Here is a 24,128-nt window from a genome sequence, read left to right as displayed (position 1 = left end):
ACTGACGCACTTTCTCGAGGTTTCATCCGCAAATCCTCGTCTCCTGCTGGTGCTGGTTTCTTCTTTGTGAAAAAGACCTTGTATATATTATAGGGGTCTCAATCGTGTCACGATTAAGAATGCCTACCCAATTCCATTGATTACAGAGTTATTTGACTGCCTCAAGGGAGGAACGGTTTTCACAAAGCTTGACTTGAGAGGGGCATACAATCGCGTGTGCATTAAGGAGGGTGACGAGTGGAAAACTGCATTTCATACCAGAACAGGCCATTATGAATACCTGGTAATGCCTTTTTGGCCTTTGTAACGCCCCGGCAGTTTTCCAGGAATTCATTAATGATGTCCTCCGAGATTTGTTGCAGTTGTGTGTGGTGGTTTATCTCGATGATATCCTCATATTTTCCCAAGTCCCTGGAGAGCCACCACACAGATGTCTGCCGTGTGCTTCAGAAACTAAGAGAACAATCCCTATTGTAAACTGGAGAAGTGCGAGTTCCAGCGTGAATAGGTTACATTCCTGGGCTATGTCATTTCCACTGCTGGTTTTTCGATGGACCCAGAGAAACTTTCGGCAGTCTTACAGTGGCCTCGACCTGTGGGTTTACGTCCTCTGCAGCGTTTCCTGGGCTTTGCCAACTACTTTCAGAAAGTTTATTCGTAACTTCGCGTCTCTGGTCAAGCCCCTGACTGATATGACCAGAAAGGACAGTAACCCACAGAGTTGGTCTCCGGAGTCCATTAAGGCCTTTGAGACTCCCAAGGCTGCCTTTGTTTCTGCACCTGTGTTGGCACATCCTGATCCTACGTTGCCTTTTATCCTAGAAGTTGATGCTTCTGAGACTGGAGTTGGCACCCTTCTGTCTCAACGTCCTAACTCTGAGAGCGCTATGCATCCGTGTGGCTACTTTTCCAAGAAATTGTCACTTGCTGAGTGCAATTATGAGATTGGTGACAGAGAGCTGTTGGCGATCATTTTAGCCCTGAAAGAATGGAGACATCTCCTTGAAGGTACCACTGTGCCTGTTCTTATTCTTACTGACCATAAGAATCTTACATTCTTGTCTGAGGCTAAGCGACTCTCCCAGAAGGGCGCGATGGGCTCTTTTCTTGTCGAGCTTTAATTACATTGTCTCATTCTTACCCAGTACTAAGAATGTAAGGGCTGATGCCTTGTCGCGACAATTTTCCTCCACTTCCAAGTCGGTTCCGGTTCCTATGATTCCTCCTGATTGTATCTTGGCTACGGTTCGCACCAGTCTTACTTCTCCTTTGGGTGACAAAATTCTTGCTGCTCAGGTCCATGCTCCTCCTGATAAACCTTGTGACCACTGCTTTGTCCCTGAGAGTCTCCGTACTGCTGTGCTCCAGACCATTCTCCCAAGGCAGCTGGCCATCCTGGGAGGAATCAACTCATTTGGGCCATTTCCCAACAATTCTGGTAGCCTAGTCTACAGGCTGATGTTACTGCCTTCGTAGCTGCCTGTCCCGTGTGTGCTCAGAGTAAGACTCCACGACACCTTCCAGTGGGCCTTCTACAACCCATACCCAATGGAGAGAGGCCCTGGACTCGCCTGTCTATGGATTTCATTGTGGAGTTGCCCAACTCCCAAGGCAACACTGTTATCCTTATGATGGTGGACCGGTTCTCAAAGATGTGTCATTGTATTCCACTTAAGAAGTTGCCTATCTCTAAGGAACTGGCTTCCATTTTTGCTCGGGAGATCTTTCGCTTACATGGGCTACCCAAGGTGATTGTCTCTGACAGGGGCAGTCAGTTTGTCTCCCAGTTCTGGCGAGCCTTTTGTGCACAGTTGGGAATCCAGCTTGTGTTCTCTTCTGCGTATCACCCGCAGTCTAATAGGGCTGCAGAACGAGCCAATCAGTCCTTGGAGCAATTCCTACGTTGCTATATTTCTGACTATCATAACAACTGGTCTGACCTATTACCTTGGGCAGAGTTTGCTCACAACAGTGCCTTGAATTCTGCCTCCCCGATTGTCTCCATTTATGGCGAATTATTATGGTTTCCAACCTTCCATGTTGCCTGACTCATTTGTTCCACAGAGTATTCTTGCGTTAGAGGAGCATCTCCGTGGTCTTCGTTCCACTTGGATACAAGTCCAGGAGGCTTTGCGTCATGCTAATGATAGGTACAGACTGCTTTTCAGCCTTTCCTATTCATTTTTTTGTTTTGATAGGAACAGGGCAGAATAAAATCAAACCCTCACTAACACTATTATTGTAAAACATATTGTAAAGCTCGGTTACACGTTATTTGACTCAATATTCCAGTGACAGATATAAGGGATATAAATCTAATCTAATTTAGAGGTTCAAACTTGGTCATGGTATAGCTAGTAGTAGTTGGTTACATTCGACTGGATTTGTTCTGCAATGTTGAAAACCTTTAGCAGCATATTCAGCCCAATTCTTTAGTTCTGTTGACTATCAGTAATTCATACTGGGATATGCTCCTGACACCCATTGGACCTGAAAAATCCAGTTAAATGTGACTATTACTGGCTAATTTAAAGCATTTTTTTTTTAAATATAAGACCTAGATATAGATATAGATATATCTATATCCATCTCAAAAAAATAAAAATAAACAGGAATCGTACAGATGTAACATGTTTGCACTTTTTTGGCAGATAAAAATGTTGAAGACCTCTGCATTCTGTGTGTCAAATTGCAGAAGACCTTGGAAGATGGCAATATGTTGGGCAAGCGATGCAAATGGCGATCTATAATTCTGAAGACGATGTACAAGCTTATAGACATTGGTTCTGATAGACTTTGTCTTAACTTGGCCAAGCTAATTTTAGTGGTAAGCTTTTTAGGAATACAAAGTAGCCTTTAAAAGTCAAACTTTGTACTTTTGTTTTAAAGGGCGGTGGGTGGATTTGACAGTGGGTCTTTCTAACCTAGTTGTCAGGAGGTAATTGTAGAGAGCCATAGATAAAGTTCTTCCCTTGATGGCAGTCTAAATGGAAAAGTTAAAAATTCCCTGTTTTTGGTTCAATTGATTATCTCATGTCTGTGAAGTGGCCAAGCTCCCTTGTTATTGTCAGAACATTAAATGGAAAGGTTGGAAAACCCAGCATGGGGTTCTTCCCAGAGAGAAGTTAGACCAGCAGCATTTCCATGGCCACTTACCTGCTACCATCTTCCCTCATTATTCACAGCTGGAATCCCACTATATAATTAAATATATATACCCTGGCAGAATTTGATTGCTTGGCTATTTTTCAGAGAATATGAATAACACAAAAACGTTTCTTTCACTCATGGTTAGTGTTTGGCTGAAGCCATTTATTATCAATGAACTGTGTTTTTTTTTTTTTTTTATAATTAATCTTTATTAAATTTTACACATTACACAGACATCTTTTAAGTCATTTTAAAAATAACATAGAATTACCAACATTCCAGTACAAATTCCTTCCATTCAAGAGTCTGAGATTTAAGGAAGGGGGGAGCTGGGTATATGCATCCATACTCCAAAAAAGACAAAATAAAAACAATATCTAAACAATACCATAACTCCCCATCTTCCCTCTTCATCTGTTTTTCCACTTTTTTCATCCCCCCCCCCCCCGTGTTATGTTTATACTTTTACCCTTCCGTGTTTTTCTCTTCCTTTCTTTTCCCCTTTCCCCTTATACCCAGTTTCTTAGAGTGATTCCAATACCCTTATCCCTCTCTTCCCTTCTCCCTCCCACCTCCCCCCCCCCCCCTATCCTCTTCCTTTTGTTATTATGGTTTATACCGGGGTATGCATCTCCTCTATCCAATTTCGCCAATTTCTATCAAACTCTTTTAGGTTATTCCGTTTTGCATATACTGCTCTCTCTTTACATAGATATTCGTTTACAGCTCTCACCCAATCTTCTACTGTGGGGGCTAGGTTTGATTGCCATCTTCTAGCGATCATCCTTCTGGCTTGGAATAGGCATCTTAGAATTACAATAGTTACTCCCTTTCTCTCTGCTTTCTCATTTCTATATCCTAAGATACACACCACAGCATTTAATTCTATCGCGGTCCCAAAGACCCCGCTCAGTGTTTCTACTACTCCTTTCCAATATCGAAATAATTTGGGGCACTTCCAGAGCATATGTATTAAGTTTCCCGTCCCCCCACACCTGGGACAATGAACTGTGTTTACTCGTTTTAAATCATAATCACAACAGAAACTACCCAAATTACCCTGATCAAAAGTTTACATACCCCAGTTTACCATCAATGACATCTTGAAGTATTTTGTCGTATTTTTGGATGAGGCTATTTATCTTTTCAGATAGTAAGGCTGCCCATTCTTCTTTTCAAAAAGCCTCAATTTCCTGTAAATTCTTGGGCTGTCTTTCATGAACTGCACATTTGAGATCTCCCCAGAGGGGCTCAATGATATTGAGGTCAGGAGACTGAGATGGCCACTCCAAAGCCTACACTTTATTCTGCTGTAGCCAATGACAGGTCGACTTGGCCTTGTGTTTTGGATCATTGTCATGTTGGAATGTCCAATTACGTCCCACATGCAGCTTCCTGGCTGATTAATGCAAATGCTCCTCCAGTATTTTTTGATAACATACTGCATTTATCTTGCCATCAATTTTGACCAAATTTCCTGTGCCTTTGTAACTCACACATCCCCACAACATCAGCTATCCACCTCCGTGTTTCACAGTAGGAATGGTTTACCTTTCATCATAGGCCTTGTTGACTGGTTTCTGAATGAAGGAACCGAAAAAACTCTGGATAGCCGTACTCCGGATCAGGTAAAATAAGTTGTGCCTTTATTATTTCCACCAAAAAAACCTTCACATCATACGAATTACAGCAGCAGAGGGAATGTAGAACAGGGAATGCTGACGCGTTTCACGCTGAAATTAGCGCTTACTCATAGCTGAGACTGGTTTCTGGTTGTTGCCAAAGAGCTCACTTATGGTCTCATCACTCCAAATGACTTTGTGCCAGAAGGTTTGAGGCTTGTCTCTGTGCTGTTTGGCATATTGTAAGTGGGATACTTTTGTGGCATTTGCGTAGCAATGGCTTTCTTCTGTCGACTCAACCATACAACCCATCTTTCTTCAAGTGCCTCCTTATTGTGCATCTTGAAACAGCCACAACGCATATTTTCAGAGAGTCCTGTATTTGTCCTGTATTTGAAGTTATTGGTGGGTTTTTCTTTGCATCCTGAAAAATTTTCCTTGCAGTTTTGGCAGAAATCTTAGTTGGTCTGTCTGACCGTGGTTTGGTTTCAATAGAACCCCATTTTCCATTTCTTGATTAGAGTTTGAACACTGCTGATTGGCATTCTTAATTCCTTGGATATCTTTTTATATCCCTTTCCTGTTTTTATATAGTTCAGCTACCTTTTCCCACAGATCCTTTGACAATTCTTTTGCTTTCCCCATGACTCAGAATCCAGAAACATCAGTTCAGCACTGGATGAAAGATGCAAGGGTCTGTCAGGAGTCCAGAAACTCATTGACCTTTTATATATACACACACACACTCTAATTACAAGCAAACCTATGAGGATGGTTACCTTTTAATAGCCATTCAAACCCCTTTGTGTCAACTTGTGTGCATGTTATCAGGCCAAAATCACCAGGGTATGTAAGCTTTTGATCAGGGTAATTTGGGTAGTTTCTGTTGCCATTATTTAAAGAGTAAACACAGTTGATTGATAATAAATGGCTTCAGCCAAATACTAACCATGAGTGAAAGAAAAGTTTTTGTGTTCTCATTCATATTCTCTGAAAAATAGCCAAGAAATCATAAATTCTGCCAGGGTATGTAAACTTATGAGCACAACTGTATATAATTTTTTTAACATATGAAGATCCTAAGTCACCCCAATAAAGGAGACAGAGTAAGATTTCATATTGATGGGCATTCTAGTTAAACTTGTTTTCTATTTGCATGCAGCCACGTTCAAATGGAAAATGCTGTGTTTTATAAGGCAAGGCTGCATTTCACTTTTGTTTGCAGTTCGAATGCACCTTAATAAGATATGCTGCACCCAAAGAAACCTTGCACACCGCAACACTAGGGTACATTTATACAGGAGCTGCTGCAGCCGCTCCCGTTATACTGAACAGGTAATATCGGTGAGGAGTAGTGGCATGGGATAAGGAACAGGGGATATTAAACCCCATTTGAAGTTTCATAGGGAGTATCTACTATGCCCCAAGTCCAGGACAGCTTAAAGGTTAGCTGTACTTTTTTACACGAAGTAGGAATAAAAGACTGCCCTGCATTTTTCTACAGGTATTTATTTACTACAGGTACTTGCATAACACGCAGTGCTTTTACATCTATATTCTACATTCACATTAGTCCCTGCCTAAAAGAAATTACAAGCTAAGGTCCCTAACTCGCATTCATACACATATTAGGACCAATTAAGAGAGGAGCCAAATAACCTACCAGCATGTCTTTGGAGTGTGGGGTGAAAACCCATTACAGGCACAGGTAAAACATGCAATTTCCAGGCAGGCAATGCCGTGGTTGGGGTTTGATCCAGTGACCCTAGTGCTGCTAGATGGAAGTGCTAACCACTCTAACCACATAGCCACGGGGCTGCCCATTATTTTTTAATTTACTCACCCCAGCACGCCCCCTAAAACCTTACATTTGTCTGTACTAATGAGATATCCGTCCTGTGCAGCCATGCAGCAGCTGCTCAAACTCTCCCATTCAGGCCTTTTTGTTCTTATGCACATATGCTGAAAATTATTTATCCCATTGAACATCTTCTTTATAGGAAAGAATAGGATTTTCTGTGCATACACAGGAATGTTTGATTTAGGTACCCTTAAATATCGTTCACATGTAAGTTATCAGATTCATGAGTATATCCATTGCAGAAACCTATACCAGCTGACCCGTAAAATTATCTTAAATTGTGATGATTACTCAAACACAATAAAAGATTAAATGTGCTTGCTGTGGTGACCAAACCCTATATGCCATTATAGCTGTTTGCTCTGCCATGATAAAGAACTCTGCACATATAAAAGCCTTTTCATTGATTTGACTTGCACAATATGCACGTTTGTTCCTTCATCTTCAGCTGAAAGTGAGTGGCAAGAACCTCTTGAACATCTGCAAGCTTATATTCAAAATAAGCAGAAGCGAAAACAATGATCGTCTTTTCCAAAATGATGACCTGTTGGGTGAGATAATTTATTCCTCTTTTAATGCAACGCCTGCTTTTATTCTTCCTTATTTTGCTTGCTAGACTAGGTCAGCAGTTTTTAACATATCTCAACATTATCATTTGTCACGTGTTTTTTTAGTAGAGCTTGCAAAGTGTTTTAACTGTAAACTTTACCCTTATTCGACATTAAACCATTTTTGCATTTCCGAATAAAGGTTAGGCCCCATTTACACGGACACTAAGGCCCACAGGTTGTGAATGGGCCGTATGTTTGTGGCTTGAGATGCCATATGCTGCTCGTAGGCCGACAGTATGTATTTAAGGCTGCGCACCACCACACTTATCAAATTAGGATGATCTGCTGTGTTTGTGTGACCATACCTCCTATATATTTACATGGGCTGCCTGCAACCAGCACCTGGTGGCCCAAGCTTCCCAAACACATGGCCTTTCACAGACGACGAGTCTGTGTCCATGTGAATGAGGCCTAAGCCTGGGGAATAGTTTTGGCTTCTACTAAAAATGTAGCACCTCAGCAATTTCTCATATTTGTAAATGCATGTTGCAACAAATATAAGAGTGACATTAAAGGGAAATATTTTACATGGATATTGTACATTCCATATATTTCATTTTGTATTAAAGCTGAACTCCAGGCAAAAAAAAGACAAATTAATTCAGCTCTGTAGTAATTAAATGTATTTTTAAATGCAATTTGTTGGGAAGGGGAGAGACAGGTGAGCTGCAGCACAAGGAGCATGCTGATAGGATAAGAGAACAAAGTGATGAACATGAGCTTATAAGTGTGGTTCTTCTTTCACTGTCCAGTCCAGTCATAGGTTGGAGGTGGAGAGGGGACTTGTAGTAAAACTGCAGAAGAGAGAGATCAGGTCCCCCCTCATGTGTTACATAGTATGCCTGGATGGACAGAAATACAAACCCTTTGGCAGGTAAAACTGTTCTCGTAAAGGTTTCCAGACTTGCCACTACCTTCACTTTACTTCTGCTTGGATGAGTCGGAGAGTGCATTGTTTTAAATGAGTCTGCTAGCTCATAGACTTATATTGTGAGAAGTTCTAAAACAAACCCATAGAAATAACAATAAGACCCTTTTCACACTGGAGGAGTTTTTCAGGTACTATAGCGCTAAAAATAGCACCTGTAAAGCGACTGAAAAACGTCTCCCATGCCTTCCCAGTGTGAAAGCCCGAGTGCTTTCACACTGGGGTGCTGCGCTGGCAGGATGCTAGAAAAAAGGTCCTGCAAGCAAGTCTTTGGGATGGTGGAGAAGCGGGGTAAACTGCCCCTGTCCATTGAAATGAATGGACACCGATGCCGAAGCGCCTGCAAATGCAGCTGTGTTTTTCGGATGCATTTAACCATTCCTTTGGCCACTAGCGGAGGTTAAAAGCTCACCGTTAGTGGCCGAATAGCACTGCTAAAACTACGGTAGACATGGCCCGCGGCTTAATGTGGAAGGGCTCTTACTATATAACATGAGCAAACATAGCTGCCTTGTTTGTTATGTGATGCCAAATCATACAATGAAACAAGAATAAGAATACTTGGAGCTTAAAGTGAAGGAAATACATTACCATCAAAAAGCACCAATCAACCTTAGTCCACTATTTTAGAAGATCTGCTGTAGTAAAAATTAGTTAAAATTATGCCTGTCACTTTACCTTATTCCACTCTGGTTATTCTGTTCCTTTTGGGTTCTGGGCCTGTCTCTTGCGGGGGCTAGCTACGTCATTTCTGGAAGTGACGTAGCTAGCCAGCGGCCGTTCACAAAGAATGCTAGCGGGGCAGGGATGGAGATGGGCAGGGCTGGGTGGACCAGGGCCACATCTACTCGGAGCTATGCTTCAATGTTTTCACAAAAGCTGACAACAGTTTAAGTGCCTGTGAGCAGCCACACCATTGTCAGCAAAGAGATTGCTGATTGTCTTGGTTACACTGTTGTTTCTAATCTAGACAGTCAGCAATTCGTAAAATGCGTAATACAAAAGTATTAGTTTGTAAACATACTAAGCAAGGGCAGACTGGAATTCCATTTTAAGATGATCTTGTTTTACTTGTTTATGTAAAAATTATTAAAAAACCTATGCCTTGCCTGTAAGCCATTATTCATACTCGCCAACACTGTAAATTTTTACATTTTATGTAAAATTGTAAAAATGTAATGGATGCATCAGTGCCCCTAGTAGGGTCAGTTTGTATGGGGGCCCATTACTTAACTATTAGCAACCATTTGTTAAACATATTTACAAAGATGCGTGATAATTATGTGGTGGCAAACTGGTCATTGTTAGAGTCTGCCCTGATTGCAAATCCACTCCAGATTACTGTTTTCTTTGTTTTGTAAAGGCATAAAGTGAACTGAGTTTCTGAAACAGTTTGTTGGCATCCAGACTAATTTCTTCTTTTTTGCCCTTTATTACAACAGAGCAAAATGTACATTGCACCATTTACAGCTTACTACTTTCATTAACAGGATACAAACTGACCTTTTAAAAGTTTATTTTGACTTTTGCAGCCAAACTGGGATAATATCTACCTTATATTTGTTACATGTTCCCATTCTTATAGCATGCCGTAAAAAAAAAATTGCTTGTTACCTTTTTAACTTGCTTAAATAATCTTGCTTAGCTTACCCTCTTTATGTAATGTTTGGAAGGAGGCTAGGGAGCTATGCTTGGCATAATTAACCATATCCAAACTGCGCTGGCATATCTCATTCGTTGCAAACTAGATGTGCACACACTGTACTAACAAAGGGTTAAAGATCTCAAGGCCTGGATGGAACATTACACATATTTCACAACTTGGGAAAGAGGGACACCTTGAGTGGAGAAAGTTTGTGGTGGGTGTAGTGTGGTGTAAAAAAAAATGGTCTTGGTTATATAGCATTGAATGAATGCATTGGTGCCCCTAGTAGAGTCCGTTTGTATGGAGGCCCATTACTTCGCTATTATCAACCATTTGTTCAACATATTTACAAAGATATATGATAATTATCTGGTGGTATACTGTTCAGTGCTACAGAGTCTGTCCTGATTGCAAATCCACACCATGTCTTTACTTTGTAAAGGCATAAAGCAAACTCAGTTTCTGAAACAGATTGTTGGCATTCAGACTAATTTCCTCTTTTTTTTTTTCCCTTTTTATAATGACAGAGCAAAATATAAATCATTGCAACATTCACAGCTTACTACTTTTATTACCAAGATACAAATTAATCTTTTAAGTGTATTTTGACTTTTACAGCCAAATCAGGATAACACCTACCTTATATCTGAAGCATGTGTTGGCAGTTGAATAGAGTGGTGGGTATAAAATTATTCTATAAACACATTTACATACGTTTAATAACCATATACATAGAAATGCGCACCTGCGTATTGTCAATTTCTAAAACAGTGGAAACTGATAATAACATGATTAAAAAATCGCACAATGAGGTTTGAGGATTCCACCAAATTTCATGATTGGATATACATATATTGTACGATAGCCCCTGCTTGATCTTCTAATCCCTGTCACAGTGCAGAAGGGTAAATGTGTATTGGCACAGTGATCTGATGTACATGTAATTATATAGTACACGGCATCTGGTATCTCCACAAGTTTCATGGCTTTTTGTCGCTCTTCAGGAGAAAGCATGTGTTGTATCTGAAAATGGAAAATATGTTGTCTAGGTAAGCTAACTTGTATCAGTAAAGGGGAGGATAAGTCAACAAACACTCCCCCTTTAAAAAATCTCTTACAAGTATCTGTGCACTTGATGGTGCGATGTAAGGGACGGTAGGCCACCCAGGGCATCGGTATCGGGAGCTGAGGTGCCATGTTCAACGGCGGCAACCACCACAGACAACGGACCTGGGTGGATCTGGGCGCACAGAGCACTGCTAGTGTAAACGTGGGAGGTATTGTGATCAGTAAAGAAACCAAGTAACCTAATGTGAAAACGGTAATTAGGTGATTGTTAGTAAAACTAAATAATAAAGGTGGAGTGTACATAAATAAAAACTAGTGATAATGTGACTGGACAGGGGTGGAGGTGGAAAACCATGGTGAGAAGTTACCACCAGAACACCTGAAAAATGTGTTTATGGAATAATAAATAATTTTATACCCACAACTCTATTCAATTTGCTAACACGTGCTTCATTTATATTCCTACCCCCTTGCTCTCTCCTTATATTGACGGGAATGGAGGCACATGACCTTACCAGACCATGGCCTTGTTTAAAGTTCCAACTTCCCCCTTTTTCCCCCAATTACAGTAACTAATTTAGGAACGGAAGCACGTGTTAGCATTTAATTGGTCGTATCTCCATAACCCAACCTGCACCTAGAAATAGCGGTCTTATGATAGCTTTCCCCAGCTTATCTTTATTAAGTTTCCACCATTTGTTATCTAGCATTTAATCCAATTATAGGTCAACTACCTTTTCATAATTTTTAGGCATATTCCAATGTTTTAACTGAGCACGCGGTGGCGTACCTCTTGGCTGTGAGGTCGCCCAGATTTCATATTTCATCTAGTTCATCGGGAGTTTTGATGTGCACTGTGGGCATTCTTCCCTTCCCCACCTCCACCATGCTCGGTGGATGGACGCTTCATCACTGCGCATGAACGTCACGTCCTACGCGCCGGATATCCGGCGCCCTTGTGGTGCTGTTTCACTGGCGGGGTTCTCCATCTCCACAAGGAATAGAGTTAGGTTGTGATGGTGCAGAACATCGGGTGAGTTGTCGCTCTGGTTTTGGCACCTCTGCTTGTGTCTGTGATGTTGGGGGCTGGTCTGTGGCGGTGCACACATATGGGCGAACACTTTGGCTGAGGCAAATCACTGTGGGCCCTCTTGTACACTTGACTCCATGCCTCCCTTTGGTGAGGTCTGTCTCTCCCCCCTCCTACAGCACCAGGTAACTATTCGATCCTTCCAGTCACTCCTCTCTCCCCCATTCCCCCCACTCATCTTTGTTTTCAGGTGTTCTGGTGGTAACCTCTCACAATGGTTTTCCCCCTCCACCCCTGTCCAGTCACATTATCATTCGTTTTTATTTTTATGTATGCACACTCCACCTTTATTTAGTTTTACTAGCCATCACATAATTACTCACATAGTTTTCACATTAGGTTCCTTGGTTTATTTACTGATCACAATGCCTCCCACATTTACATCAGGAGTGCTCTGTGTGCCCAGATCTGCCCGGGCTGTTGCCTGTGGTGGTTGCCACCGCTTAACATGCCACCTCAGCTCCCGATACCGATGCCCTCGGGTGTCCTACAGTCACTGACATCATGCCATCAAGTGCACAGATACTTGTGATTTTTTTAAGGGGAGTGTGTTTGTTGACCTATCCTCCCCTTTTACTGATACAAGTTAGCTTACCTAGACAACATATTTTCCATTTTCTGATGCAACATGTGCTTGCTCCTGAAGAGCGATTAAAAGTTGAGAAATGCGCTGAGCTACCAGATGCCATGTACTATATAATTACATGTATATCAGATCACTGTGCCAATACACATTTACCCTTATATATTATGGCAGGGATTAGAAAGATCATAGATCATGCAGTGGCTATCGTAGTATATATATGTATATCCAATCATGAAATTTGGTGGAATCCTCAAACCTCATCATGCGATTAATTGTTTAATCATGTTATTAGTTACCACTGTTTTAGAAATTGTCAATACGCAGATGTGCATGTCTATGTATATGGTTATTAAACATATGTAAATATGTGTTTATGGAATAATAAAATAATTTTATACCCACCACTCTATTCACTTGTGAACACGTGCTTCATTTAAAGTCCCATCCCCTTGCTACCTCCTCCTTATGTTGACAGGGATGGAGGCACATGACCTTACCAGACCATGGCCTCATTTAAAGTCCCAACTTCCCCCTTTCCCCCAATTATAGTACCTACCATATATTTGTTAGATGTTCTCATTCATATAGCAGAACATAAAAAATATATGTAAAAATGGCTGGCTACCTTTTTACTTAAAAATCCTACTTGTTATGTTGCACATTGGCCAATGTATCGTGGTGAATGTTGAAGGGTGATGCAGTACAGAGCAGATTTTTCCCCACCCCTTGTTCATAGCTAGATATATCCCTGTTTATAGCTATGCAAAAATCCACAGCTCAGTTAAAACCAGCCCCCACGGCAGATGTCCCCTATTAAAGATGGTCAGCTTCCCTAAACTCCTTTACCCTCTTCAGATGATCCCTCTATTATTAAAGCACAAAGATCTTCAGAAACTACAGAAAGCCCTATCCACCTTTCTGTGGCAGGGTCGTAGACCTCAAATTTCCCTATAAAAGCTCTTCCTTCCTAAACATGAAGGGGGAGCCAATCTTTCCAACATATGGCTTTACAACCTCTCCTGTCTTTTGAGAGTGGGGTAACACAAGCCTCCAGATATTCCAATTATGAGCTAGAATCTAAGATGACAGGCTCCTGTGGTTTACCCACGTTGCTGCACTGTAGAACCAGATTGATCCCTTCTCCACTGAAACACCACCTCCTTTCTTTATCATACATCACAGGACACAGAGCTGGTTATTATAATAACTACTTGGGTTATACACCACCTATAGGTGAATGGACACTGGTAAATCAAACAGGAAGTGATCCCCTATATAACCCATCCTACACAGGAAGCACCTCAGTTATTTTCACCTGTGTCTGTAAGGTGGTGGCCACTGATGTGATACATGTGCTCTTGGAGGTCTGGACGGTTCTATTAAAAATCATGTACTTCAGTCGGATCCATTTGAAAAAGCTGTCAGCCAAAGATGGATGATACCTGAGCCTTATTGGAAGGAGAGAAGATTCCTCGAGGTTTGCCTGTAATGCAGCCCTACAGCGCTGGACCCTACATAATGGAACCCTGTGCAGTGTTTGTTCTGACCAGGGTACTTTCCTGCAGGGTGCTATACAGGTCCATGGGAGTGGTCTCCAGATTAAGGGGGACCAAGTCCCTGAAGGTCTTTTATGACATAGCTTGCCGTGATGGGTGAAGATCGGACTCCTGTTATGTTCAGAGTCCTGCAGCAGGAATGGTAAGTTTGCATTTCTTTCTTTTTTTGAAAAAAAAAAGATATCGTACTGTCTGTTCTTCTGGTGGCCATTGGGAGCAGTGTTCTGTTTAAAGCGGAGGTCCGCCAAATTATTATTTTTTTAAATCAGCAGCTACGAATACTACAGCTGCTGACTTTTAAAATATGAACACTTACCTGTCCAGGGCACCTGCGATGTCAGCACCCAAAGCCGATCTGTCATTCGGCTCTCGGATGTTGCCGCTGCCATCTTCAGTAAGGGAATCAGGAACTGAAGTCTTGCGGCTTCGCTTCCCAGTTCCCTATTGGGCATGCACAAGTTATGCATGGTCCCTGCTGTCTCGGGGACCCGTGTGTTTACCACCGGGGGGGGGGGAGGGGTGGAGAGTCGTAGACTCCCACTTCCAGTCTATCTGCACCCCCTTCCCCCGGAAAGGTGCCAAATGTGACACCGGAGGTTCAGTTTTTGTGTGAACCTCCGCTTTAATCATGCTATGTACTTCTTAGTCATGTGGGCAGCAGTTTCTCCTCCAGCCACTAGGGGGTGCAGGCTTGCTCAGTACGGCCTATTTTTATATAGACAGGAAGTGGAAGGTGTCAGCCATGATGCCATGTGGCAAAAGGTTCAGCAGGGGCTCTAGAGACATAGCAGCAGCCCATGGATACTAACACAGTGTACTTACTATGGGAGAACTGTGTGACAGACCAGTCATGATTATATTTACTGCTTATCCGGGGGGACTGTACAACTGTAAGTCGATACATCCCTGGATGGTTAGCAGTTCACTTTAAAGTGGTGTTCGGTAGGCAGGTGCAGTGTAGTATACATGCTTGCAAACTTGTTGCTTAAATATACATGTTTTAATATACACGTTTAGAGAAACATGAGCATGGGTGCATTTTAAGGAGTTGTATCTCCAGTACATTTGGTCTGCAAAAGCTTATTTTTTTCACTGTTCTGAAATGGCATAGAGGCTAAATTGGATGCATATGTGCTTGGCTAAATCCTGCATGACTAGTATGGGACCAGCTGCAGTTAAGCAGGTGCATGCTTGCAAACTAGCTGAAACGCACGGTTGCTAAAGATGCATGTTTGTACATATTCGCATAAATATACATGGTTATATATGTTTGCATAAAGATGCATGGTTGCACAAGTATGCATGTTCATGTTTGCATAAATATACATGGTTATACAGGATTGCATGAAGATACATGGTTGCATACAGATGCATGTTTATACATGTTTGAATAAATATACATGATCACATAAAAATGCATGGTTGCATAAACATGCACGTTTGTACATGTTTGCTTAAATATACATGGTTATACATGGTCACATAAAGATACATGGTTGCATAAAGATGCATGTTTATACATGTCTGCATAGATACATGTTGCGTAATGTTGCATAAACACATTTCATAAATGCATGCTAGCCTATTGCGTAAATGCATGTTTCCATGAATGCGTGTTTACAGGGACGCACGCTTTCATATTTTGCCTAAATGCATAATTGCATAAGTACATGCTTCCATAAATGCATATTGCTTATGTTTTCATTTGTACTGAATATGCATGTTTATTTACATTAAGCTGTATAGATATGTACTTGTTTCCTGGGACTACATACATATGTGCTTATTTGCCTAGGACTACATACATATGTGCTTATTTGCCTAGGACTACATATATATGTGCTTATTTGCCTAGGACTACTTTCATATGTGCTTATTTGCCTAGGACTACATAAATTATTATTATTATTCAGGATTTATATAGCGCCAGCAATTTACGCAGTGCTTTACAATATAAAAAGGAGACAATACAGTTACAATACAATAAAATACAAGAGGATTAAGAGGGCCCTGCTCAGAAGAGTTTACAATCTAATAGGGTGGGGCAGGTGGTACAAAAGGTTATAACTGTCGGGAATGAGCTGATGGAAGTAGTAGGAGATTAGCTTGAGACGTGATAGGCTTCCCTGAATAGATGAGTTTTCAGGGATCGCCTGAAGGTAGCAAGAGTAGGGGATAGCCGGACCAGTGGAGGTAGCGAGTTCCAGAGGATTGGAGAGGCTCTGGAAAAATCCTGGAGATGAGTGTGGAAGGAGGAGATGAGAGAGCTTGAGAGTAGGAGGTCTTGAGAAGAACGGAGGTGACGATTTGGGTGATATTTGGAGACAAGATTGGTGATGTAGCTCGGGGCAGAGTTGTGAATGGCTTTGTATGTTGTGGTTAGTATTTTGAATTTAATTCGCTGGGTGATTGGGAGCCAGTGTAGGGATTGGAGGAGAGGGTTGGCAGACACTGAGCGGTTGGTAAAGTGGATAAGTCTGGCAGCAGCATTCATGATAGACTGAAGAGGAGATGGCCTATGGAGAGGCAGGCCAATGAGAAGGGAGTTGCAATAGTCAAGGCGAGATATAACAAAGGAGTGAATGAGGAGCTTGGTAGTTTCATTTGTTAAAAAGGGGCGAATTTTAGAGACGTTATGGAGGTGAAATCTACAAACTTTTGACAACGATTGGACTTGAGGCTGAAATGACAAGTCAGAGTCTAGGGTTACACCTAGTACCCTGGTGTGAGGGGAGGGCCTGATGGTTGCATTGTTGATTTTTGATGGAAAAGTCATGGAGGGGGACATGTGCAGGGGGGATTATTAATAGCTCAGTTTTAGAGAGGTTTAGTTTAAGGAAGTGGTGCGACATCCATGCTGATATGTCAGTTAGCAGGTTAGTAATGCGAGAGGAGACTGAATGAGTGAGGTGAGGAGTAGACAGATAGATTTGGGTGTCATCGGCGTATAAGTGGTATTGGAAGTTGTGGGCGGTTATCAAGTGACCAAGGGAGGAGGTATAAATAGAGAAGAGAAGGGGTCCAAGAAGGACCCCCACAGAAAGAGGCAATGGAGAGGAGGATACAGAGTTGTAGGTGACACTGAAGGAGCGCTGTGATAGATAGGCAGAGAACCAGGAAAGAGCAGAATCTCGGAGGCCAAGGGAATGTAGTTTATTGAGAAGGAGCGGGTGGTCAACAGTATCAAAGGCAGCAGAGAGGTCAAGTAGTAGGAGTATGGAGTACTGGCTGTTGGTTTTAGCAGTTAGTAGATCGTTAGTGAGTTTTAGTAAGGCAGTTTCCGTGGAGTGCTGAGAGCGAAAGCCAGACTGTAATGGGTCAAGAAGGTTATTTTCACTGAGGTAAGAGCTAAGGCGGTTGTAGACTAAGCGTTCTAGAAGTTTAGAGGTGAATGGGAGCAATGAGATAGGTCTTAAGTTGTTCAGGTTGGTAGGGTCCAGTGAGGGTTTTTTAAGTATGGGGGTGATCTGCGCATGTTTTAGAGGGGAGGGGTAGGTGCCACTTGAGAGGGAGAGAATGAAGATGTGAGTGAGGGAACATAGGATAGAATTAGAGGGTGACCTTAATAATTGTGAGGGAACAGGGTCCAAGGGACAATTGGTTAGGTGAGCATCTGAGAAAAGTTTTGCACCCTCTTCAGTAGTAGCCAATTCAAAAGAGGAGAGTGTTGAATGTGCTATTAGGCCAGGTATGTTGGGTGGGGAAGATGTACGCACAGCGGAGGTGTCCTCATGAATTGCATCAATCTTGTCTTTGAAGTGATTGGCAATCTCTTGGGCAGTGAGTGAGTTAGTGGGTAGAGGGGGTGGGGGACGAAGCAGATAGTTAAAAGTTGAGAAGAGCCGACGGGGATTGGATGACAAAGTATTAATAAGAGATGCAAAGTAGGCTTGTTTGGCAGCATGGAGGCAGGAATTGTATTTTAGAAGGGCAGATCTATATATGGTGAAGTCTTGGAGGCATTTGGTTTTACGCCACAGCTGTTCAAGAGCACGGCAATGTCTCTTGAGATTTCTAGTGTTGTCAGTTTGCCAGGGTTGTAATGGTCGGGGCCTGATCCTGAGTGTGGTTAGAGGAGCAAGTGCATCTAGTGATGAAGAGAGTGAACTGTTGTAGACAGAGATGGCAATGTAAGGACAGGACAGGGGAGAGATTATTTCATATAGGTGGTCAGTAGCAGAATAGAGAAGAGAAGGCTTAATTGGCAAAGGTTTCTACAAGTGATTGTTTGCTGCTTGGCAGGGTGGGTGGTTGGAGGCAAAGATACAGTGAAACTAATGAGGTTGTGATCAGAGAGAGGAAAGGGGGTGTTTGTGAGGTTGCCAGGGTTGCAGAGATGGGAGAATACAAGGTCAAGGGTATTACCATTGGAGTGAGTGGAAGTATGTGTCCATTGGGTTAGGTCAAAAGATGAGGTTAAGTCGAAGTTTAGCTGTAGTTGGGTTGTTAACGTTGACAGGAATGTTAAAGTCACCAAGAATGATGGTGGGTATTTCAGAGGAGAGAAAGTAGGGTAGCCAGGCAGAAAAGTCATCAAGAAAGTGCGACACCGGTCCAGGAGGCCGATAAATTGCTGCAATTCTCAGAGAAATAGGAGAAAACAGACGAATACAGTGCATCTCGAAAGAAGAGAGGGAAAGAGAGGGAGGGATGGGAAGGACTTGGAAAGTGTATTGTGGGGAATAGAAGGATAGAAGGAATCCGACTCCACCTCCTTTCTGTCCATTGGATCTGGGGGAGTGAGTCCAATGGAGACCACCATGGGAGAGGGCAGCAGGAGAAGCTGAGTCCAAATTTTGAAGCCAGGTTTCAGTTATGGCGAGTATGTTAAAGCCATGAGAGATGAAGAGGTCATGTACAGATGTTAGCTTGTTACAGATGGAGCGGGCATTCCAAAGGGTACATGAGATGGGGGGGCTGCTTTGAGGAAGCAGGGGGATAGAAACTAAATTAAGTGGATTGCGGTGGTTGCCAGAGGGGGAGGGGTATTGGAGATGGGGCTTGCAGTTTGACAATGGTGGCCCAGAATTAGGAGAAATGTCACCTGAGACTAGGAGAAGGAGGAGAGTGAGGAACGCAAGATAGGAGTGAGATGTGCATGAGCGCATGTGTCTAGTGGCCTTGGAGTTTATGCCAGCATATGAATGCAGCAAATGCAGGAGATGATGGGTGCAGTAGTAGGGAGAGGGTAGGAATGAAGGTGATATGTGCATGCTGCAGGGTAGAGTGGAGGGATAGAGTAAGGAGAATTTTAGGATAGAAGACACTGATGTGAGAAGGAAGAGAATGAGGAGCATCGTACTAGATAGAGTGGGAATCTGACTTGATACAGAATAAATGAGAAATGCTGGTTTGCTTCTCGTCTTGCAGAGTGGAACAGAGTTCTAGTTGTATCTTCATCCAGCTTTAGTTATCCTGCTTTCGTTAAACTGTGTCAGTGAAACTGCGCATCACTCGTGACAGAGCCACTCAGAAATGTGTGCTTATTTGCCTAGGACTACATTCTTAATTTGCCTGGGACTACATGCATATGTTCTTGTTTGCCTGGAGGTACATGTGCGTGTGCTTATTGGCCTTGTACTGCATACATAAATGGCAAAAATTATTTTATGCTTGCATTTTTGCATACCTGGGTACTTGCAGACCTAAGGGGTTGCAGAGAGGTAAACCAACATTGTTTTAGGCCTGCATCCTTGGAGGACTGTATATTAGGTTGGCTAATATAGTTGCTGCTTTATTTACCTGTTCTACCAGTTAAGTTAGGAAAAAAAAGGCAGCCAGGGGAGGCAGGGGCAACACTCTCAGGTTCAGGAATCTGGTTGTGTCCACATATCCTGATGAACAATGGTGTTGGGTGCATCTGAGCCACTGTGGTGTTTAGCATTGCAGTGTTTCCTGTCGCATTCATTTTTTGTCAGACTGAGGCCGCATCACCTTGATCATGCCTGATCTCGGATTGATCGAAGCTTAAGCAGGATCAAGCCTGGTTAGTATATAGATGGGAGACTGCCTGGGAATACCAGATGCTGTAAGCTTTCCCCACCTGCGTGAGGGAGGCATCTGAGATGGCTGTGTTTTGGGAGTATCTCACGCCAGAATATCTTAGGGCAGTCTCTGAGGTGGTTTGTTCCATCTTTAGCCTGCAGAAACCTGGTAGGTTAAGTGCACCTCTTGGCACTGTCTAGGTCTGCTACAGAGTCAGGGTAGAGAGGTCTAGCTTAAGATCTCAAGCCACTGAACATCCTTCTTTTTTAAGATAGGCTAGATCTGTTCAGTGATGACCTCTCTGAAAGAAGTAGATTTCAGGGTCCATAATCACCTGTAAACACACGTCTTCATGTGGCGGTTTGTTTCCAGGCTCATCAAAGATTTCTGAAATTGCAGTGGAAAGCCAGGAGTTTTTTTATGTGAATCTTCCCTTTGGGTTGGCCACATCTCCAGAGGGTTCACAAAGCATCTAGCCCCAGTGCTGGGCTTGCTAAAGACACCTCAGTACTGATTGCGTCAAAAATCTTTGCTCAGCAGTCAATTCCAGGGGTTCCTTCGATATATTTCTACAGGAGGAAGCTGTGTTTAGGTCAAAGCATGTTCTCTACGTACAGCCCTACTCCTGATCTTGGTAGAGGTTCATTCTCTCTGTAGGTTCAATCCACAAATATCTCTGAAGGCCTTTATATCAACCACCAGAGGTCATGCGACTCAGGGAGGTCAACCACATTCTGTCTGGGTCAGTACAAGTGCGGTCTCTATCGCCAATACATATTCCAGGGATAGAATATCTGCAGGGGAATCTACTAGATTCCAAGTTCCACAACAGTTTGGAACAAGTGTGTCCGGGGCAAGAGTCCCACTGCCAATAGGGGTAGATGTACTGGTAACACTTTAAGGTCCGGTTCTCCCTTATTTGATGTTTTTTCCCTGTTTCGGATTCTGGCACATCTTTTGCAAAGAATCCGTGAGGTGGTAACACTGATTTTAGTGTTGGCTAAATAAGCCCAGGAGGGCTTGGTACACTTACATAGCGAGTCTTGCGGGCGTTGCTCCTTGGACGCTTTCAGACCAGTGGGACCTGATAGTCTTGAGTCCTGTATCTCCGGACTGTTGAGCCCCTGGAAGCCAGTTTCGGGGAGCTTCAATTACAGTACTTGAAAATATTTTTTTTGCTTGGGGTGAAGCCAGGAAGTGGCACCCGCAGAAATATGTGAGTGGGAGATTTTATTTTTCTTTCTCGAATCGGTAGAGGAAAGGAGTTGGCCTTAAGTACCGTTAAGGGTCAGAGTTCGTCCCTATCCATTTTTTTCCAGATGCCGTTGTTCCTCACTCCTTGTTTCATACCTCATACAGCATGTAACTTGGACAGTCCCGCCTGTCTGGCCATTCTTGTGTCCTTGGGACTTGAATTTGATCTTGACTGTTCTTGCAGAGGCCACTTTTTGAACCAAGCGGGGGATTCTGTTGGTCCTTTTATCTGGGAAGGTGGCTTCTTTGGTTGCTATCACTTCACTAAGTGGAGTGTCAGAGATGGCGGCTTTCATGCAAGGAGTCGTTCTTGGTCTCGCATCATAAGGTGATGTTTCGTCCTCATCCATTTTTATTGCCTAAAGTGCTTTCTAGTTTTCACTTTAATCAGGACAGTGTCTTGCCTTTTCTTTTTCTCCTAATCCACAGTCGGCAGGCGAAAGATCGCTACCTACTAGGTAGTTCAGACACTTGGGGTCTACTTGAGTTGTCTGCACAAGTTAGGAATCCTGGTTTGTGCTGTCAGAAGAGCCCAGAAAGGGCAGGCGGCATCCAGGTCGAATTTATCAGTGGACCTGGCAGTTTATCAGTGATACCTATGGTTTAAATGGCAAAAACCCATTCTTTTTTTCTGGGGAGAGATTTTCTACCAGGTGTGGGGGAGTATTTTGGGCCATCTATCATTGGGTGTTAGTGGCCCAGGTGTACAAGACCACCATTTTGGTCTTTGGTTTATACATCTACAGGATTTTTACCAGGTCAATGTCAACGTAGAAGATGCTGCCTTTGGCCTCAGCTTATTATAAATGGGAGAGTAGGTCCTTCTCTGATGGCAGTTTCTATGATGGTGTCTCCCTCCCCTCAAGGATATTACTTTGGGATGTCCCAAGTAGTTATTATAATAAGCATCTCTGTGTCCTGTAATATACGTTAAAGAAAATGGGATTTTTTTCTACAGCTTACCTGTAAAATCCCTTTCTTGGTTTATATCACAGGACATAGAGGTCCCTCCCCTTTTTTTGGGAATTTATTGCTTGCTACAAAACTACTGTACTTCTTGGTAGGAGGGGTTATATAGGGGAGGACTTCCTGTTTGATTGATCTACCAGTGTCTATTCACCTATAGATGGCATATAACCCAAGTAGTTATAATAACCAGCTCTGTGTCCTGTGATGTACGCCAAGAAAAGGATTTTACAGGTAAGCTGTAGAAAAAAAATCCTATTTTTTTGGGACTCAGTTGTGGCCTGGAGAGAGATGGGGAAAAAACTTGAAATTTTCCCCCTCACGTCTCGCCAGCTTCCTATTTGCAGTCACCCTCCGTTTCCTCAGGCACAGCAACATGCAGTGTTCTCCACATGGACTTGACATGGCCTGTCCAGGTTTGCTCAACTATTTGATGCCTCCTCAGGGAAACCCCTTCCTCCTTCACAAATTCTATATCTGTTCAAGATACCTTCCCATCACCTAATTTACATCCACCAGGCAACAAGTTTTGTAGCCAGTATTTGCCCTCCTTACGCTTCAAAACTTCACTGCTGGACACTTTCCTGAATCTGCACCGTCAGAAAATCGCTGCTCTATATAAACCTCTGAACTCTTTACAAAACCCTTCCACTCCACCACTTCCATCTCCTGGAACAAGGATTTGCAATCTCCAGAGGCACTAACACTCATCTTGGCAGGCTACAATAGCACTTATGCTTTTGTAGCAAATGAGTTTTGGCATGAACAACCATACAAAATCCTTCACCGAGCATACACTCCACACCTAACTTCCAAATGCCATCCAGGTCACTCTAACTGCCCTTTATGCAATGACCACTAAGGATGAGCTCCGGCGTGTTGGCATGCTCCACGTGCAGAGCCCGCCAGGAAGTTGGCACAGCTCTGCGCTACTCACAGGCAGTGAGACATTGCCCCGGTGCACAGCTGCAGAGATCGGGCAATGTCTTGCTGCTTGTGATTAGCGCAGCGCTTTGCCGACTTCCTGGTGGGCTCTGCACGTGGAGCATGTGAACTAGCCGGAGCTCATCCTTAATGACCACAGACCTTCCCTGCCCCACAGGCTTTGGTCTTGCCCTCTAATCTCACGCTTCTGGAATCAAGTTGAGCTTTTCGCTGCGATAGTCACTGGGCTTCATCCTCACAAGAACATTTACCCCCTACTATTTGGGTCCCTAGAAGATCCTAACTTAGACCTGCCTAGGTCACAGGCCAAGATCATACAATACCAAAAAGCATGGCTATCTACCTGCTACATGGCTGCTAGGAGAGCAATCCTCAAAGTGGACATCTTCCCTCCCACAATTAAAGATTTGAAATTGGACCTGCTGAGTCTCCTCAGGATAGAGAAACTGGACCTGATCTTCTCCAGCCAATGGAAATTATTTTGTTTTCCTCACAAATGGTCCTCATTTATTGACAAAGCGCTACCAACATCTGTAAGACTCTGCCTTACTGATCTACCGCACACCTAGGAAGCTTTCGGATCCACCACAATAACCTTCTAGGACGGATGTCAAGGCCACATCTTTGCTTTCTCTTAACCATTTATGGCACCTTTCACTATGGAACTATGGACTGGAGACTATGTAGCTACTATTCATTGCATTTTAAGTCCAGACAACACTAGCACACTAAGGCCGCGTACACACGGGCGGATTGTCTGCCCAACTTAGTCCGCTGAACCGTGTTTCAGCGGACAATCCGCTCGTGTGTGGGCTTCAGCTGACTTTTTCAGCGGACAGTCTGACGGACTAAGTCTTTCGG

General features: G+C 43.0%; 1 protein-coding gene across 2 annotated transcripts in view; it reads left to right on the top strand.

Moving 5' to 3' along the window:
• Nucleotides 1–24,128, top strand: part of ARMC2 (armadillo repeat containing 2) — a 171,107-nt gene that overhangs the window by 84,127 nt on the left and 62,852 nt on the right. For both annotated transcript variants that reach the window (XM_077487147.1, XM_077487148.1), the window contains exons 8-9: nt 2,652–2,827; nt 7,082–7,184. In XM_077487147.1, the coding sequence (XP_077343273.1) occupies nt 2,652–2,827; nt 7,082–7,184 (279 nt within the window). The remainder of the gene's footprint in view (nt 1–2,651; nt 2,828–7,081; nt 7,185–24,128) is intronic.

Source organism: Lithobates pipiens, unplaced genomic scaffold (assembly GCF_037356315.1).
Source record: "Lithobates pipiens isolate NorthernLeopardFrog02 unplaced genomic scaffold, aLitPip1_a1.2 Scaffold_18, whole genome shotgun sequence".
In the NCBI taxonomy this organism is placed as follows: Eukaryota; Metazoa; Chordata; class Amphibia; order Anura; family Ranidae; genus Lithobates; species Lithobates pipiens.
Note: the sequence above shows the minus strand (reverse complement) of the source record. Positions and strands in the feature narration are given on the sequence as shown.